Source organism: Atractosteus spatula, chromosome 3 (assembly GCF_055471065.1).
Source record: "Atractosteus spatula isolate fAtrSpa1 chromosome 3, fAtrSpa1.hap1, whole genome shotgun sequence".
Taxonomy (NCBI): domain Eukaryota; kingdom Metazoa; phylum Chordata; class Actinopteri; order Semionotiformes; family Lepisosteidae; genus Atractosteus; species Atractosteus spatula.
Window position 1 is genome coordinate 16,346,086 of NC_142708.1, and position 21,074 is coordinate 16,367,159.

Sequence of the window (21,074 nt, forward strand, 5' to 3'; positions counted from 1 at the left end):
GATTAATTGGCTTCTGGGAAAATTACTCCTGGTGTGAATGTGTATTTGTCTGTGTTTGTGTGTGCCCTGTGAAGAACTAGTGTCCCATCCAGGGTGTGTCCTGCCTTGAAGTCCACTGCTTGCAAGGATAGACTCTGGCTCTCCTGTGACCCTGTATTGGATATAGCAGTTAGAAGATGAATGGATAGTATCCTATAGGTCACACAGGAGTGTGTTTGTGTATATGTTTGTCTGCCCTGTGGTGTCCTGTCCAGGGTGTATCCTGCCTTGTGCTCGTTGCTTGCTAAGATTAGGCTCTGGCTCCCCCACGATCCTGAATTAGAAGGTACGATTAGCGAATGAATGAAAATGGTCAAGTATTATGTGAGGGTGCACGTAAACATCATAGATGAATGGTCTAATGTTTAGTTAGGGATTAAAGGAGTTTTTTTCCCAATAAATGTACATTGCACCAGAGTTAAACAAGTACATTTTTCAGCGTGCTTCTTGTACAGTAGAGGATGGAGTAGAAAGAGCTCTGTAGAGGTGAGTGAAGCTGGAATACTGTTTAACGTCATGGCTAGGCAGCTTCTTCCACACTCATGCTACCCATAGAGTAAAGAGCTGCTTCTACATAGTTCCCACTTGAGTTCTTTCGTTTGTGTTTCACTGTTTTTTCTGAATAAGTGGGCTCAATTTGACTTTATCAGTGCCCTTGAGAATTTTGAATACTTGTGGGTAAGTTAAAAAAAACCTGAACCCCTCTCCCTACAAATCTGACTAGCAGCATGTGATAATAATTTGTTCAATAATTTATTTTTCTAATATACAGTATAAGAAAAATCCTCCTTGAAGTCTTCCATTGATGAGAAACAATCTGAACAGTTCTATGAACAAGGATTTCCTAGTTTGAAAAGTTCTGTTGCATTAAGATACAGAGTGATTATATTGCTAAACAAAAAATCAAAAAAAGGAATTTGTTTCTATGAACCCAAGTTGAAAAACGTTGTGAACACCTATCATGCAGCAAGATTAAATAGATAATAATTTACCACATTTTCATAAACTGCCCTCAACATCTAGACAGAGGGTCACTGAATGTGATATTTATCAATTGAAATGTTCTAATTTGAAGTATGTGTCACAAATGGGCTCGTTTTGTGTGTGCGTGCGTGCGTGCGTGCGTGCGTGCGTGTGTGCGTGTGTGTAAAAAGAGGCAGCTAAAAGCCCAGCATGAAAACAAAAATATGCTTCAAACCTCTCCATACCTTTGCAGGTCTTACAGGTTGCATGACACCTCCTGCATGTCTTGTCTTCTGTGTTTTTATAGTAATTCTCTGGACATGATTTATAACATCTGCCCTGAGCTCTCAGGAAGAAGTACTCATTGTGGCAGCTCAGACATTGTGTGTTCCCTCTTCCCACACAGTGCTCACAGCTTGGATCACATTTTTCACAAACTCCAGTGGATACATTGGCATAATAACTGGAAAAAAGTAAATTTGTTACAGGGTATTTCAGTATAAAGCACTTCATTTAAGGTTTTGTGTCCTAGTCTTTCAGTAAGACTAACACATGATGAAATAGTAATTGATTCAACAGGGTTTGTATAATCTCGCTATTTCTGAGTAACTGTAGGACACATTTTTGAACCATTGACATACGTTCTGGTGTATTACATTTTCAAAATTAATTTCCAAGCAGTTTTTCAGACTGGGGCAAAATACTTTTGGTTCTAGACCCGGAAGGTAATGAATAATGCAGTGTAAATTGTAATTCATTTTTTTCAATTAAATTTTTGTAATTCAAAGTCCCCCAAATCAAGTTAAAATAAAAAGATTAGGAGATTACAAGATCAAGGTTTATTGCATGCTAGTGTCAGACTGAAGTTGTGAAGAGGTGTAGAAATTGCCTAAAAAGTTATCTTGGGCATCTAAGAGAACTCAGCTCAAAAGGATTAAAAATGTTCACTTGTCCGTGGAAATATAGTGACCACTAGTTGCAAAACTAAGTGTAATTTAGGCCGGGTATGAGCACTGACTGCTTAAAAAACTAACATATCTTCTTTTTTCAAATATAAGCCCATAAACCAACAAGTGAAGACCTTTTTTTTGTTTATTATTACTAAAAGTTGTGTTTTTACTTTAACAAATTAGCCACATTGCACATTCCCAGGGATATTTGAAGCCCTTTTAGAGTGAATTAGTAATGTTATTCTGATTAAGCTGTGACATTGAGGAATGTTTTTCATCCATTGACCGTCATGCTCTCTGTCCTGACCATATTTACAAATGAATAATATATGTTTAACCAACCTATTAATAACAGTTTCCTACCTTTTTTGCTCACACTGTCGTGTACAGATAAACTTAAGTACCTGTCTTTAACTTCAGTTAACCACTAGACAAGGAATACAGATGATTAGGCAGATCTAGATAGAAACTCCTCTCAGGGACTGAATCCCAATGTATCCCAGAATACATTGAGAAAAAAATCCTTTCAGACAAAAGTTCACCAATGACAGAAGACCAAAAGAGAAGAAGTAGACATGGTGGAATCCAAAACATTAGAACATTTATATGGGTGAATCAAAATAAATTATTGCAATTTGTGTATTCTTAGGTGACATACCCTATTCTGCAGCTAATAACACATTCTTCTCCTTGTCTGTAGAAGCCAGGTTTGCAGGTGAGGCACTGGATGCTGTGTTTACCACTGCAAGACTGACACGTCATGTGGCAGTGGTCACAGAGATTGCGTTCCTTGTCACTATAGTATCCAAGTGGGCACTGATCCACACAGGTGTGATCTGTAGATACAGTACAAGTTTAACACAGAGGCAGATATTTTTAGACACAACCTTGCTTTAAGAATACCTTACATGAATGTTGCTAATGAAAAGAATAAAAAACACGTATATAAAAAACACAATTTATAAGGTGAAATTAATAGGTTATGTAGGAATGCCCTTACAAAAGGGAACATTTCCCATTCAAAGGCATTTGGGTGCTGGATAGTTCATCAGATTTTATGTGGTATTGTCAAAGACAGCACAACTCACAACCGAGAACTCTGATAACTTTCAAGTATATTTTTCAGAAATGAAATATTAAATCTCTTATTGCATTCTTTTCTTCAGTCTTTTATTGACACGTTTCTATTAAAAGGTTGCTTAATTTTTCAATTAAACTTCAGTACATAAAAACTACTGTATATCATTAGTAGTAGTAGATTTAGTTTCTCAGTTAACTGAAACATGAAATCAAACTTTCCAGGTAGTTCAAAAATAAGGACAGATGTTGTGTTTTTGCTTTCGAACTAAAGCTGTAGCAGCTGTGAAGTGAAGGGGGGGGTCAGTACTCACTTAGCAAGTAATAGTTTTTGTTGCAGCTCAGGCACTCGTACTCCGAAGGTCCAGCGCAGAGGTGACAGCTTGTGTGACAGGGTCCACATCGTCCCTCTTGGTCCTTGTAGGAACACATAGGAACACAATGGCCGTGCCTACTTTTCTGCATGCCTTCCCTGCATGTTGTGCACGATGTTGAGTGAGGATCTGAGCAGGTGCCACACGTCCAGTAACAGTCTAAATAAAAATAAAAATGATGTAATGTAGATGCATAGGACTTGGTTTGATCTAACATTTTAATTTGTGGAAAAGTGTAATTTGTAGTAGGATGGGAAAAGGTACCCAGCCATGTGGCTGATACTTGGACTTCCTTCAAGAAACGGCTGGATAATATCCTGGATCAATTAAATACTGTAGTACTACCAAACAGGCCAGATAGGCTGAATGGCCTCCTTTCATTTGTAACTCTTCTTATGTTATAAACCTTAAGGCTTAGATTAAATAAATGCAAACTTCAGCTCCAATGCCAGCAGCTAATTTGAAATAAGTTATTTAGAGATGGTAGTTTTCCATTCGGTTTAGGCTTCACCACCTCACAGAAATTATGTTAACCACCACCAAGTAGTGTTGAAATGTGTGATTGCCAGTTGTCAAATTAATTCATACTGATGTGAAGTGATATGACTGAAATGTGAAACAAATGTCAAAATGAAAACACAATTATTATTTGGTAGGGCCTCCCTCACACAGCCTGTTTCATGGTTGTGAAACAGAATATTATGTAATTTACGCATGTAAAATGTCCACAATCACTTCACATCAGTATGAATGAATTTGACAATATTTTGTCCATAATTTAATTTTTTTTGTTTTGATATCTATTGTTGTAACAGACAAATAAACAACTGAGTTTATTGCATGTAAGGAACAATAAGATCAAAGTATTGTTCAGAATTCTAGGTACGAAACTTCAGTTTATATAGCAAACTTCAGCCGTTTCTGACAAACTGTTACTATGGTAATGGTGGGAGGTCACCTGTGTTCTCCAGACCTTGAACACATTGAATGGCTGGTCTCTTCTTCCCATGGTTAGGGAGTCTCTCGCTAGCACTTGGAATCTCTTATTAGTTAACTCCCATCCCTGCCATAACTCAAAAGTGCTTAAGCATGGAATGTCTTGTACCAAAAGAAGTCTTTGTGCAGAAAGAAATCAGTTAGCCCTTTTTTTCATCTTATATCTTTCTTCACTATATTTAAAATAGTTGATTAAATTCACTATTGAATTTTGCATGTCTCTTGTGCTAAAGTATTTATTTTTAAAATATATTATTTTAGAAGTATATTTCAGTATATTTATTCCAGGCCTACATCTGCCCAATTATTCATTGTTAACTAATCAACAAATGAAGAGTCAAGATTACAATAAGGAAAGGAAATGTTATCACACAGTCAATTGAGCACGGAAGACTGTAAGATGTTTTTTACAACATCAACAAAGCAGTGTGGAGCAGCAGTAAGGGTTCTGAACTTTGGGTACAAATTACAGGTGAGACACTGCTGTTGTACCCCTGAGCAAAGTATTTCACTTCAATTGTTCCAGCAAAATACCCAGCTACAGTATATAAATAGGTGCAAATGTATGCTTCAGATAAAAGTTCAAGCACAGTAAATATCAAATCTTTTTAAGGTTAATAAAATTAAGTTGTAGCTATAAAGTACCCTGAATTACACCCCTGCACTTTGATAGAGAGACCACTATATTATGTTGCAGTTTGCAGAAGTTTCAATGAAAATTACTGTGCTGAATAGGATAGTCAAACTTTGACTTTTGTCAAAGGTTTTTAACTCCAATGTGGGGGTATTTATTTGGAATTGTCAGTAAATGCGTTTATGTAGTTTATTAGACTCCAACTCTTCCTTATGCCTCGGAAAGTATAAAAACTGACCAGACCAAGAAGTGAATTGTACAAAATGTTTGTCTCTTCATGACGCTGAGAAAGCAATTGATGCTGTATAAAAAACTGTTAGTTCAGCTGTTGTGTGGATTTTCATTGGTATTCTAGCATTCTCCTCCTTCCCAAAGACTTTAGGTTAGGGTTGATTGGTTGCTGTAAATTGTCCCTTTCACTATAGCAGACAAAGAGATTTCATATTCAAGGTGTTTACTGTACTGTAAACCACAGAGAATCAGAACAAGATGAGCTTGCTGTATTGACTGGATTCTTCCCATCTTAGTTTACCATGAATGTTTTCTCTGTCGTCCCTTCTTTCTTTTTTTTAAAATTCTCATATCATCCTGATCTTCAGGAGCCCTTTATGAACTGTTCTAAAAGGCTTTGCAAGCCCATGATTGTCATCTTTGGGTAAGGATGTTTAATTTGGGATGTTGCTGTTTTCCCATTTTGTTCTTGTTATTTGGAGATAATGTCAAATAAGTCCTTTTGACACTTGGAAATTCTGCCACATACAGTTAAAAGTTGTGGTTCTGTGGGAGTTTCCCTTTAACTGTACCATAACCCTGCTGATAGATGGGTCTGTTATGTACTGTACTATTACAGTGTCTTGAAAATCTCCTGCTAGCTTCTACCAGCAATCAATTTAGTGCCGTTGTTATCAGGGAGAAGATTCATCTGGATTGTATATCCTCTTCTAAATACTGATCATGTACATTGCTTAGCAGTCTTATAGCCCTTAACCATTTTATTTACATACCTCTACACTCTTGTGAGTCCAGATCATAGTATGTGCCTTCAGGGCACTTTTGGACACAGGCTCCATTGTACTTTAATGCTTGGAGGTTGGCACATTTGTCACAGTCATCCTCATCAGGACCATTACATTCTGCACAGTCTTGGTGACAGGACTGGCAATCTTTATTCATTGTGTCTGCATAATAACCCAAGGGACACTCATCCACACAGCTTTCTTTATGCAAGAAAAACGCACTGTCACACTCTGCCAAGAGAAAGTTCCAAACAAGTTAAACAAGGTTACTCTTTGACAAAATCTGTAGACATTTTTTTTCTCTAGAATGTCCCATTTCTATTTAACCTTTAACAAAAACATTTGGTTTCTATCTTCAGCATTATCGCTTGGATCTTTAGTTCAGCAGTTAACAATATAGAGACACAGTTGCTTACAATGGCATTCCCTTGACAACACAAGACGATCTTAGTGAGGCCATCTTTCTGCATCACAGTGGCTCTCCTTTCATGACGGTCTTTTATTTTCACACACCTGTGCATTGCTAATGCCAGGCTTTTAATTGTACACAATAGCTTTGTGAGTGACTCCTGAGAAAATGCCAAGTTAATGCCCTGTTGGGGTTACCTAGTGAAATCTCTTTAAAAGGTTTAAATGTACAGGAGAAATGTAATATGTGACAGATACAGTAGGTGGGGAGAGAACAACTTATTTAGCGTTGAATAAAAAATAGGTTTTATTGTCATATCCTTAGAGATGGCATGGTTGTGTGAGAATGAACACTGCAGACTACAACTCGTTCCAGGCTCCTTGGTGTAGGCTGCCAGACTATATTCAAAATAATTAAAAACTCATTATTATCCTATGGGGAAATATTCCCCAATCTCCATTATGTCCTCCAGGGTTTAAAGTTCTCCCAGTGCAAACTTCACTCATATTATCTGTGGCTTTCTTGTTATAATTGTGTATGTATTTGTGGGTACATTGATACACAGGATAAGGGTATCTAGTTAGTAAACACATCATAATGAAGATTAAGAAAAAGCACAAGTTTATTCCATGCTGAAAAGAGGCCAGAAAAAAAGAGTCTCACCCAGAGAAGGCTCCACAACCGAAACGTTGTGTTTCTTTTGGAATAAACCTTTACTGTTCCTTTGCAGCCTACACATGCTGACACAGCTACCTACTTGAACTACATAATGAAGATTTTTTTGCACTGTTCCCTTATCATAACTGACTTTTGTTGTTTGATGTGGTATCAGCTCAGAATTTTGCAATACTTTACCACTGGCAACCAAATATGTAAATGACCTAAACTTTCTATATTTTTTCCATCCAAAGTGGCACCTGTGACCCTTCTGACATTGTTTTAAATTTATATATATTGGATGTATATAAGATGTGTTCTTGACTGTCTTCTATGCATTTAGTGCAGGGTCCTGGCGAGCCGCTATTCAGTTTGGTTTATAGGTCACATTTGTCTAATACTTGGTAACATTATTAACTTATTCCTGTAACTTATTGATCAATCAATGAAGTAATCTTAAGGAGCAGAAGGGCACTATGCCTAACGATAAGATTGCTCCAAGTCTTTAGAAATTGATTTGATTGAACACTTTCTTGATCTGGGCTCATGATGACATGGGTTGGAGACCCCTGAGATTGTTAACTCACACAATGGAAGAGCAGTATTTTTTAAAAATGTTTTGTTTTTTTAGATAAAAAATAATTTTATCTCGTCTTACAGATGTACAAAGTTTTAAAAGGATTTTTATAACCTCTGGCAAAATCATTGCTTGAACTCAATACGTTGGATGCAACTGTATGTGCAGGTGCAGTATGAGAGCTGCCAGGAATCATATACTTGACAGTTTAAAGTTGAAGGAGATGAATACTGAGCCTTTGGCATCTACAGAAATTGGGAAGTGAGTGTCTGATCTGTGTTTGCTAGATATATGGCATTCATTTAACCCTTTGGCCAGAGGATGTAGTTGTTTGACTGGCCATAAATCATGCCTTAGAACTGATTATATCTTTGCCCCTCAATCTCTTTTTCTGTTGCACCAAAAGCTAATACTAACAATGTTGCCATCACAGATCACCATGTTTCTGCATACTCATACCAACCGAAGTGTGGTGATGACTAAATGATGACTCAAGTGTGGTTTAAAAGTGCCCCCCACTGGCATGCTTGAGTACTTGATGGTGAAATTTCAATGGTGTCTTGCTGCATTAAATACAATATATTATTAGGAACAGATACTGCACACTCACCTGTACAGGTACCATTAGAACTGCACTCCTTACAATCTGTTGGGCAACGCTGGCAAATTCCATTACTTGGGAAATACCCAGTAGGGCATGTTTTGCCACACTCATGATTGTATAGTACATATTGCTGAGTACAGGACAGGCAGTATGTGGAATTATTCATACAGGATTTACACTCTGGGGAACACTTTGAGCAGATATTGTTGAAATCTTCAAAATATCCTCTAAGGGGAAAAAAACATTTCATTAGCTATAACAAAATACAACTGATAAATTCAGTGAACAGCTTGAAAGCAAGAGGATAATGACACATTGAAAAAAATAGACAAAAGGAAGCTTATTTACAGTAGCTTTGTCATCGGCCTATGTGGCTCCACCTCAGGATGTGGTGGAAGAATTTGATTCACATTTTCTCCAATGTGGTACTTTTCTTATCCTCTGCCATTTTTTCCCTCTGTGTCAGAACCACAGAGCTTAAAGCTGTTACATTCTCTGTGTCATTTGGGAACTCTTTACCACACCAAAGTTGCCCTTGATCTCACCCTCAGTTCTCTTATCTCCTCTGCTAACATCATCCTCTTAGGTGACTTTAATAGTTACTGTATATAACAGACTCTAGTCATTCCACAGTACTCCTTCCTCTTGACTCCTTTTGTTTTCAGCTGTCTTCCTACTGACAAAACTGGTTGCAGACTGCATACTATCTTCTTTTTCCTGGTGTTACTCCCACTTTCCTATTTCTGACCACTGTGAATCACCAAGAATTCATATTTACTCTTCAATTTGTGTGCAAGTTTTGTTTCTGCAAACTCCTTTCTCCATTCTTTCACATCTCCTGCATTCCTCCTCCATCTTTCTATTCTTTCACACCTCTATTTATAAACTCAGCTTCTGACTCTTGAACTCTAAGCCAGAATGTATACCTCTCTATTATATTCAGGCAGTATAACATCAGTCAAATTAGATTACACAAAACAGAGAAACAATGATTTGTATCAAGGAAATAAGAGATCTAGAACTGGACTTCCTACGTTCTTTCCTTTGGACAAATCAAGCTTGTGCTGACCCTAGACAACAGTATTTCCCCTTTCTTGGTGGCAGCAAACTGTACATTGAAGAGACTGATACAGAATTAACGTCAAAAGAGCGAACAGTTTAGACTTTGACACTGAAAACAACAGAAATAACAGTGTACAGACTTTGATACTGAAAACAGCAGAAATCACAGTTTAGACTTTGACACTGAAAACAGCTGGCCTTACTATTCAGAATCTGGATCTAAAGAGCTAATCTCAGATCTGTTTTTGATCTTCTAGTGGAGACTCTTTACACATAGGTTTTGCAACTGATCAGATTAAGTCTGATGAAAGATAAAGCTCTGATATGCTCCAAAATCATAGGTCATGAACTCCTTCACTTGGTGTTTAGCAAATCCTGTGACTTGAAGGTGTGCTTATTGATCTGAACATTTGGAATGGAGATGTCTGGCAGAGTATCAAGCAGATTGCTTTGTATCCTCTCCATTTCCCCACCATTCAGCTCACCATAGTACACAGGCTACAATCTGGACAGCTCTGGCCAAGGATCCAGGACATCTTCACAGCTACTGTAGATCTCATTCTGCATCTGCTGCACAACAGGCCCTGTAACTCTTCACTGATTTCTCAGTGCAGAATCGTCACTGAGAGGTTTTTAACTCCAATGTGGGGGTATTTATTTGGAATTGTCAGTAAATGCGTTTATGTAGTTTATTAGACTCCAACTCTTCCTTATGCCTCGGAAAGTATAAAAACTGACCAGACCAAGAAGTGAATTGTACAAAATGTTTGTCTCTTCATGACGCTGAGAAAGCAATTGATGCTGTATAAAAAACTGTTAGTTCAGCTGTTGTGTGGATTTTCATTGGTATTCTAGCATTCTCCTCCTTCCCAAAGACTTTAGGTTAGGGTTGATTGGTTGCTGTAAATTGTCCCTTTCACCATAGCAGACAAAGAGATTTCATATTCAAGGTGTTTACTGTACTGTAAACCACAGAGAATCAGAACAAGATGAGCTTGCTGTATTGACTGGATTCTTCCCATCTTAGTTTACCATGAATGTTTTCTCTGTCGTCCCTTCTTTCTTTTTTTTAAAATTCTCATATCATCCTGATCTTCAGGAGCCCTTTATTGTTTCCTTCTTCAGAAACATTCCCCCCTTAGCCCTTTACAATGTGGGTACAACCATACACAGTCTATGAAAACAAACTTCTCTGTCACTGATTGTCCATTCTGTTGGGATTTTCCCAGTTTTGCCTGCCATTAACACTTTCAATCATGATGTTTTGCTGTCATCCCTTTTGGACCTAGGAATCTTTGACTTTGTTCATGCTGGAATTTTTTCTTACATCCAGGTTTCAAGGTGTAATTTTCTCTCTCTAAAGATGCAATGTTCACTGTGTTCATTTCCCTCTTAACCTTCTATACTCTTGGATTTTTAAACTCTTGCAACACCTACCTTTTCAAAATACTCAGCACTTTCCTCTACACACACATATACATAATGTTTATTCACACACTAAAAACGTTCTATATGGGTATGACATAGTGGTCAAACTTTAAATTAGAATCAAGTTATTCTGACCTTGGACACTCAGTTACACATTTTCCTTTAAACAAATAAAGAGTATTTTTTTCCCCAGCGAGACACTTCAGACATTGGCTCTTCTCTATGCACTCTGCACAGCCCTTTTTGCAATCCTCACATTTCCAACTGGAAACATCAGCAAAGGTTTTACTGGGACACTTTTCAACACAGGTTTGTTGTGCGGTCAAAAAGTGACCTGAAACATAAGAAAAATGTTCATTAATGTGCATGAATGTGTCTTTTGCCTGTTGCAACACAAATCAAAATGGACAAATGAAATAATTTACTGTAACAACTGAGATGTTCAGAACTATTTACCTTGATCACAGGAATTACACTCACTTTCTTCTGGACCCGAGCATGTCTTACAAGAGGGATGACATTTTTGGCAAACGCTATTATCTGGAAAAAAAGAGTGTTTAATAAGGAATAATATTTTGCAAGAATTTTGCCATAGAACAGAAATGAAAGATTCTATTGAAGCGTGGAAGAGATAAATAGTTATAAAATTATCTATCATCTGGAATGAGACTCAGTCTCACACCATATACTAATCCTAAATGAAGAATGGGATCGTCAAATGTCGTCAAATGGAAAAATGAGGTGAAACTGTAGTTTCCTGTGGGGGTTCCTGTGATTTGTTGTGTAGCTACGGCAGGTGATTCTCCTTGTACAGATACTTTTAAGATCTGGAAATTTCCATGCAGCTAGACACTAATAATCACGTTTCAAAAACATTGTGAGTTCAATGAAAGATGCTGTCTTTATCTCAAATGGAAGTTCACCCTTAGTTCTTTACATAGATAACCACTATCTATAAATAAGAACACATCTTGTAGACCAGTAGGCTAGTGGGGTTCCGGTTCTGTGATAATCTATAGCACAATGTTCTTTTAGAGTTTATATGATCCATAACATACCGTTAAGGAAGGTTTTCTCATCACAGAGACTGTTGATACCCTTGCATTTTCCTTTTACAGCCTGTGCATTTCCTGGGCAAGAGTCACAGTCATCTGAGTAAGGTCCTCCGCAGGTTCTACAGTCCTGGTGACAAGGTTTACACTCTTGACTTTCTTGGTCACCATAAAGGCCATCATCGCACCTCTCCACACATTCATCATCTGGAAGGTAACACACCATTTTAGCCTTTTTTAGCCATAGGGTTTACAAAACATACGTTTACATCTAATTACAGTAACAAGAAGATCACTTTTTTAAAAGTTCACTTTTAAAAAAAGGAAGCTGCCAAGCTGCCAGGTTCTTTATTAAGTTCTACTTGTGGAAACAATTCCTTACTGCTTTCCATTCTCTGAATACAGCAACAATGTCTGTCACATACAATACTGCCCCAGTTCACTCACCGAAACAGGGTTGGTTATTAAGTTATGGTGTGCCATCTCCTGGAATATCAGACACAAGATATAATAGTCTAATGGTCTGTGTTGATTACAGTTGCTTCAGGAGGTGTAGGTTCCGCATTCACTGTATCTGTCCATTTTAGTTTTGAATAGAGAAGATGTGAGGTGACTGATAAAGTATTCAAAATCCTCAAGGGAATTGATAAAGTCAAATCTTCAGAATGGACAGTGACATGTAAACCAGAAGACACAAGTAGCTCCACTATGTGGAGGTGCTTTAAAAAAAGAACAAGAGAAGCTTCTTCAACCAAAGGTTTGTGGGAGTATGAAACAAGCTACTTAGCCATATTGCTGAAGCCAAAACCCTGATTTTTTTTCAATAAATGACTGGATGAGATTTTTGGATAGTTTTACTACTAAAAATCAAATAGGTAATTTAAATGGTCTCTTAATTTTCATAACTAAAATGATAGCACAGACAAGGGAGCAGTCACGGGACAAGAGCATGTAATTAAATTCAATGAAACATGGTCAACTTGTAAAATTAATATTTTCAACCACTATAGTGCAGAAAGTCCTATTCCAGTGAGAGTCACTTTGGCATGTTTCCCATTTTCCTCAATGGCCGATGCCATTGTCACATCAGTTTATTTCAGATCTCCAGCAGGTGGTGCCACAACATCATAGTATATTTATTCAAATTCAGGTTCTTTGCCCCTCTTTCTCTGTATATATATATCATTCAAAGATTTGAAAATACTATGTATAGATGAGCATGAATCAAGAACTTTTGTTGTTATTTTCTGTAAATCTTAAATTTACTAATTTCTTCTTATCCCTGAACTGTCTGTCTTTTTTATAATCTACCTCAGACTTTTATGCTGTACATGAAATGATAATGACTTAATTTTAATCAGACCAATTTCAGTGTTTCCAAGTTTAAAATTCTCATCTCTGTGCAGTTGTGATTTTTGTCTTTCTTTTTTCCCAAGCTGTGTAAACACCTTTCTTCCTTTCTTGATAGCTTGAAGCTTGATAAATTTCTATAATGTATTTGTGAAAAAATATTCTCTTTTCTCCGAATCTCTCTATTCTTTCTGAAGGTTGGATCCTTTTAAAAGTTGGATTTATTTTCTGTGGGTATTGCTTTTTCTACAGATAATGTCTGGAAGATGGTTTTATAGGCATAACTGAATGGTTAAGATGAAGTTGTTAATCAAGTCAATCAGGTGGCAGAAGATTGGGCTGTGGATGTTGCCATGATCTATTGAGTCTGTTTATCTGATACATGGTGTTGCTGATGACAAGCCCAAGCTCTCAGGATTTGGTAAGGGAAAGAGTTGATATTTCCAACCTCTTTTTTGCCAATTATTCGATTCCAGACACATCTCTTCCAACTCTTGTTGATGATGACTCAATGTAGAATACATCAGATCTCCTTCCTGATTATACACAGAATTTGGTCAAGTTTGGCATATAAGTGACCTTTATCATCTGAATCTATAGTAGGAAGATATCTCTCGTATAGACAGATGTATCAGTAGGTAAGACAAAACATCATTAGGCAGTTATCCAGGAACACATGAAGGTGGTTGAATTGTGATGGCAAATCAAGCTCCATGAATTCAACATCCTTCCTTTGATTTCTCTATCCAAAAGATGGTATAGAGACTGCAACATAGCTTTAGATCTAGGTTGGCTGGTAGCCACTATAAAGCTTAAACAGTGGTCACAGTGTCAAACAGCTTCAGCAACAGCCTTGTTCTCTTCTTGAGCTGATGGTGTAAAGCTTGCCATAGCGTGTAATGGAAGATTCATCCATTATTAATCCATTCTGTTTTAGCTTGAAGTGGTAACGGTGGTTTAAAACACGCCATGAGCACAGCATTGTAGCTATGTAGTGTTTTAGGACTAACAAATTATTTACTTGGCTGTTTAAAATCACACTTAGATGTTCATCTTGGAAATTATTTTTATTTGCTGTATATTACTTCCAAGAAAGTATATGTGGCAATCTCTCAAATGCCTTTTGTGCATATAATTTTACAGTATATTGAGTACAGTTAATGGTTGTTGCCATAAATTAATAATAATATTTTGCATTTAATAACTTATGACATACATTTTAATTTAATTTTAATTGTGTCATGAAATAAAAGTAGTAAAAATAAAATATACCTGAAAGGAAGAATCTTTCTTCACACCAATAGCACTGATTTGCATCACAGCTGATACAATTTTTTCCACATTCTTTGCATTCCAAATTGTCATCCACATTGTAAGTCTTTGCAGGACAGTATCTATAGCATCTTGTTTGGAATCTGAAAAAAAAATGATTATCCCTTTATTACATTTTGTATCAAGTGTTGGTAATATTTCTGTCAGCGGCTAACACTACCATATTTCATTCTGAACTATAAAATTGATTAAGTACATTTGTGTTTGGAGGCTTTAAAGAGAAAGCACAATGCTAGTTTTAACCACATTCCTTATTGCAGAAGCAGTCTGGCTTAAATACACCATATAAAGAACTGCTATCATTGTGGAATGCAATGATTTATATGATGGTTCTGATAAAAATATTCAATTTAATTGTCATATCCTGGCATTTTGATAATGCGTTTGCTAATTTTCCTGGAAATTGTGCTTCAGAATATATAACCATCATATCAAATCAAAAGATGAGATTTTTTTCTTCCTTAAGAATATTAATCTTAACTCATTAAATACACTGGCAGAATGGTATTAGAACACATTTAATCAAAATATTTATATGTGTTACCTGTGCAAAATTATTCATAACACTGCTGTGGAAATTCTTAAATAATGTAAAATAATTAAAAAAAAACTCTGTATGAACTCACCTGTAAAACCCCTCTCTACATGATGAGCAGTTTCTAGGGTCATCTAAAAAAACAGTCCAAACAATATTACTCTACTTATGGTTTGTTACATTTTCATAACTAACTTCTCAATTGTGTAAAAAATAAAAATATTTTAAAATATGGCACATTCCAAATACAAAATAAGAGAACACATACAGTATATAGTTTCTAAAGAAAGTCTCCACACCCTTTTAAAAATAACACATTTTGTGGTTTAATGGCCCGACATCACATAACAAGCTAATTAGCCTTTAATTGTGTTCGTCTGCAGTGATTGTGATCATTTCAGAATAAAATGAGAGCTGTTCCTGTAGGTCTCCTCTAATGTGTAGTGCATCTCAAAGTAAAGAGTATATTATGGGCAACGAGGAGCTATAAAAAGAGCTCTCGGATAAAGCTGTGGAAAGACAGAGCGCAAGATAGTTAGCAAAAAAATAAAGGCCTTTAATGTCCCTTGGAGCATGGGGAAATTGATTATTAAGAAGTGGAATGTGTATAACAACACCAAGATCTTGGCTATATCAGGCCATCTATCCAGACTGGAAGATTAAGCAAGAAGGAGACTGATCAGAGAGACTATCAAGAGGCTAACGGCAATGTTGAAAGAGCTACAGGTTTTTATAGCCAAGACTGGTCAAAGTGTGTGTGTGACCACAATATCCCAGGCATTCCATAGACAAATGGCAGGAGGACAAGAAGGAAGACATTACTGAAAACAACAACAACAACAACAACAACAACAACAACATTCAAGTGACACTGCAAACATGTGGCAAAATGTTTTGTGGTCTAAAAAAACTAATATAGAACTCTTTTGCCTAAATGCACTGAACAATATTACACTTTGGCGCAAACCCAACGCAGTGCAAACAGCCCCATCTCTATTGTGAATAATGGTGGTGGCAGCATCTGAACGTTTCTCATCACCAAGAACTGGGGTGCATGTCAGGATGGAAAGGAAAATGAATGGAGCAATGCACAGAAAAATCTGTGAAGAAAAGCTGCTGCCTTCTGGAAGAAAGCTGAAACTGGCACGGTCATTTACGCTTCAGCGTGACAACGACCCAAAGTACACATCCAGACCAACAATGGAGTGACTAAAGAACAAAAGGATAAATGTCCTTGAGTGGCCCATTCAGAATCCTGACCTCAATTGAATATTGAACAATTGAACAGTTCTGTAAGGAGGAATGGACAAACATCGCCAAATCTAGTTGTACTGCAGTATAGACCTATCCAAATTATATCCAGAATTATAGCTGTAATTCAAGCAAAGGGTGTTTCCACGAAGTACTACCCAAGGGTTGTGTACTCTTATCCGACCCATAGTTCTTGGTTTTCATTTGTAATTACTTTTCAGAATGTTTGAGCATTAGTTTTTCACTTGGAGGTTGTGTGTCATGATGAGTATGGGTACAATTAATTGTGATTTAATGTGTATTCATTTCAGGGTGTTAGGCCACAAAATCTGTAAATTTGGAAAGGGTGGGTAGATTTTTTGCAGGCTCCGTACGTATTGTATGTATTTGCAGATGGATCCCTTTCAATGCAAGAGTGGCATTCCTCTTTTATTTGTGAAAAGGTTGGCTGTTGTCCTGCCATTATAAAATAAATACTTACATTAGAAATGGTGTGGCAAAGGGAAACCAAATTATGTTAATGCATTTAAGTAGAATATGACAACGCTGTTTTTAGACTTAAACCAAATGGTTAAAAAATAACTTTTTTATCTGGATCAGATTTTGTTTTTGTTTGTAGGCATGTGAGATTACCTCTTATTCTTATGTTGTGTATGTACCGTATACATATTAATGCCAGTTCTTGATCAAGGGAAATTCTTGTTGTTTAGGAAGCTGTACGATTATGAAGCTATTAAGGAGGAAGGTGACTGGTTTTGTGTCACTTGTTGGTAGATTAGATATGTTCATATAGTACTGTAATCAGCTATTGAAACTGTTCATAGATTCTGTACTGCTGACCTGCCACATTGGTTTTGTACTGTACACTCAGTTGAGAATTTGTGCACTGCTGTCATATGAATGAGCACGAAACATTCAGATGCATGACGTCCAGTCAATTACATATACAAGTACAAGCCAAAATAGCATACCCTTGGCATGTCTCATATTAAAATTGACAAGGCTATACTTTTGGGGGGTTACATTTTTATGCAGTACTTCATAAACTAACTAGTGACTAACATCACTACAGTAAAACCATGTCTGAATATATGTAAACATTCACACTAGAAATGAAATCCTAACCATACCCATATGAATTCCAATGTACATATTCATGTGGCAATAAAGTCTCTACTAGTAACCCTAAAACAATTAAATAAAAAATATTTAACAAATAAAAATAACTTAAATTTACTGAGATGTGCCTGGGACATAGCGGTATATTTTTGCCAAATAACAATATAAGCAGAAATTAACTCCAAACTTGAATTAACAATAGAAGAAAGGTGCAAAATCTTATACTCTGCCTGATGATCTTTAGGCAGATTACTTAAGATTTCAAAGCACTGAAGAACAAGTACTACAGGTTGGGTCAGACAAGATTCTACTTGTGGGTTTAATTATAATGCAAGTAAGAGTTGTAAAGGCCTAACCATAACTGCAGGGCTCAGCTACAGAAAAGACCTAATAAATTTTAACACTCTCATGCAAAAGAAAAACATGAAAAGCACTGTAAAAGTGCAGGAAATCACTGATACATCCTGCTTAGTGAAATAACAGGTTGTAAAATAGAATATGATGAAAACTTCAGAATGTAGCATAGTGAATAAACCTGCTTATTACTCCATATGCACTACAAAAAAGACAAAGACATGATTACATCTCTAACACTAAAGCTAGTATTTCAAACCGGACATTGCCAGTGGAGGTTTGCTTTATAAGGTATCAACTTTAAAGCCAGAGACTTCAAATCTACATATGACATTCCTTACAGTGAAAATGACACATTGGTGTTCTTTCAGTGATTTTATCAAATCAATTAGAACTGAATTTGTTGCCAACATAATAAAATGTGTGAAGCCTAAACAAAATGATTGTAATAACTGTTTTCATTCGAGTGATATAAAATGGAAGCCTCGCTATACTAGAAGTTAAGAGATTAAAGGACAAAATGTACAGTATATTTATTGATTAACATCTGTTCAGTGAGAGGCAAGTGTTGAAAAAATTATCAGTTGCGCCCAGGCTGAAGGACTTCATATAAGCTCTTTGATCACGATAATGGACACAGCAGTCTATCTTTTTCAAAAGAATTATTGCAATTCTTATCTTCAGGGCTGTGCTTGAATGAGGACAGGGTACTCATATTGTGGGTATAATCTCATTTCATTATTTTCTGTATATTGAATATAAATTGAACACAACAGTGAAAATTAAACTGCATTGAATAAGCAAGACATTCAATTTGCTTTAAACAACATGAACACATTTCATGTTAACTTGTGCTAGGCAAATTCTTGTTCACTTTTTGAGCATGTGCAATCAATTTAACTATCAAAGAAGCAGAAAACCCTATCTGAGAAGGTTTTGTGGACTTACTAGACTAGTAGCTTTTCAAAAAAGTTCTTTTTGAAGATGTCTGACACTCCTGGGGCTCTCCAGGATTCAATGGGATCAAAACTGACTTTAGGATCAGAAGTTTTAGAAACTGAAACTCTTACGTAATGCACATTTCTGACATCCCTCCTCACAGGTTTCACAGCTTTCGTAATCAGGATCTTCAACTTCACCTATATAGACAACGGAGAAGCGTGAAAATGAGGGATGAAAAGGTTTGCAGAGATATTCTTATTAGCATGTCTTAAAAATGTTGAAACATAAAATGGTCACCTCTGGAATATACTGTATCATCATCATTTTCTAACTACTTACTTGTGGTAAAATCCATGCTAAAATACTCAAGCAACAACAAAGGAGTATTTTTACAGTTATGCTTTTTTCTTAAACATCCACATAAAATAGTGAGTGAGGGGCTACAGGACTTTAGGATGCTCCAAATAATCAATTTGTTGTAAAAGTACAAAGGTTTTCTCTGAAAAAGAGAACCAGTATACCTATATAGGGTACAACATTGCAGTATGGTGCACAATATCACCAATTAAATAAAAGCTGATTTTCTTGATTCATGCTCTTTTGTTTTGTAAGTTATCTGATATACTATTAATAACTGACATCAATAACAATAACGTCTTTTGACTCTGTGTCACTTTATGTTCTTCTACATTTAAATACAACATTTGATACTGTCAGAGTCAAAATCCTACTGAATCACATGCAAAATGATCTAGGGATCACTTGTATTTAACTTTGTTGGTTTGGCTCCAGTTTGGCTACCAGGAGCCAGTTTGTGAATCCTGGCTGTGAAATGATTTGTGATATTTCCACAGGGTTCTATGGTGGGGAGCCTTTACTATTTGGTATTAATGTATTTACATGATGCCTTTAGGACAGATTGTTTGGCATCAACGTTTGGTTTCATTGATATAATTACACCACCACCAACAATAATAATGATAATAATGATTATGGTTATGGTGAAGAAAATATTTCTCTGTTTTCCTCCCACGGTCCAAAGACATACTGGTATAGCCGGTAGGTTGGTTTGCTTCTGGGAAAAGTGGCCCTAGGTGTGAGTGCGTCATGTCCGTGTTCATGTCTGTGTGTCTGCCCTGTGATATTCCAGATGTACCCTGACCATAAAAAGGCCACAGGACATGAATGAGTACATTTGTTTTCTTAAGCAAGTCTGACCTAGACCATGTTCCGAATACTTGCAGTAAGGTTCTGCACTCCAATAGTATATGATGTTTCATTAATGTACAGTATATCAAGTGAAATACAACAAGGAGCTCACCTTCTCCACATTCTTGCTTTTCACATTTTCCATCAATATGACGGAAACCTGAATCACATTTTAAACATCTATCTGCTCTAGTGCACACTTTGCAATTTGCGGGACAGGGCTCGCAGGTTTGTTCTATAGAGTGATAGTAATGCTCAGGGCAGGATTCTTTGCATTCTCCTTGGAAGTAGTAGCGATCGTTTCTGTGTTTATCTGTAAAAACCACAAAAATATAATAGGTGGACATTAGAATCAATGTATTGCTTAAGAGGCCTGCAAAATAAAATGCAGAATGTTTTGCTATATACAGTATAATAAATATCGTGATAGGATGACTGGTTCAGACAAAATGGCAGCTCTTGTGTATGTTCTTCTGAAAGCTGTGGAGAATAACCTGCCACCCTCAGTCTACTGACCAATTGATGGAGGACAATAAATCAATTTAAATTAAAAAAAAGAAACAGGGGATTCCAGTGTCTGTTCTGATCTGCTGTCCGAGAAGAGAGCACATCCTCCTTTAAGTGTTTGCACCAGAGGTAGAGAAGATAAGAGAGTGTTTTTTGTATCATAGTGATTTAGAGAAGAGATTTGGAGAGACACATCTGAGTTCTGATAGTATTTTTTACGGACAGAGTTGTTTGAGAGCCAGTAAGCAGATTAGCTTCACAGCTGTACTGGGACCGATGAGGAACAGAAGAAGTCTAGTTAGGAACTCAAAGAAGGGATTATGCTTTTGTTTTGAAGTTTTGGCTTATTTCCTCTCACTATAAAATAAAGTGCTCTGTTTTTTTGCTTGATGGCTGCATTTGTGTTTCTTTTTTTTTCCTAACACCCGCTTATTTAAAGATTGTATCCAGGTATCCTATAATATGTACTGAAGTCAATTAAAAAGAGAACATAACAGTGTAATTAGCCATAAAACATCAACATGAGAACAAGGGAGATCGGAAAATGATTTGGTATCTTATTAGGTTTCATACAGTTCACATTAACATTGATCACTAGTCTTCTTAATTATTTAAACATTATTCTGAAGTCATGTTA

At 36.5% G+C, this 21,074-nt stretch overlaps 1 protein-coding gene across 1 annotated transcript in view; it reads right to left on the reverse strand.

Moving 5' to 3' along the window:
- The window catches only part of pcsk5b (proprotein convertase subtilisin/kexin type 5b), a 140,614-nt gene that overhangs the window by 2,619 nt on the left and 116,921 nt on the right, over positions 1-21,074 (reverse strand). Inside the window, exons 23-34 of the mRNA XM_088910344.1 lie at positions 20,043-20,243; positions 18,850-18,918; positions 15,147-15,189; positions 14,461-14,603; positions 11,845-12,045; positions 11,243-11,326; positions 10,922-11,120; positions 8,303-8,523; positions 6,038-6,280; positions 3,344-3,562; positions 2,611-2,788; positions 1,248-1,465 (exon numbers count right to left, since the gene is read on the reverse strand). Coding sequence (XP_088766470.1) covers positions 1,248-1,465; positions 2,611-2,788; positions 3,344-3,562; positions 6,038-6,280; positions 8,303-8,523; positions 10,922-11,120; positions 11,243-11,326; positions 11,845-12,045; positions 14,461-14,603; positions 15,147-15,189; positions 18,850-18,918; positions 20,043-20,243 — 2,019 coding nt within the window. The remainder of the gene's footprint in view (positions 1-1,247; positions 1,466-2,610; positions 2,789-3,343; positions 3,563-6,037; positions 6,281-8,302; positions 8,524-10,921; positions 11,121-11,242; positions 11,327-11,844; positions 12,046-14,460; positions 14,604-15,146; positions 15,190-18,849; positions 18,919-20,042; positions 20,244-21,074) is intronic.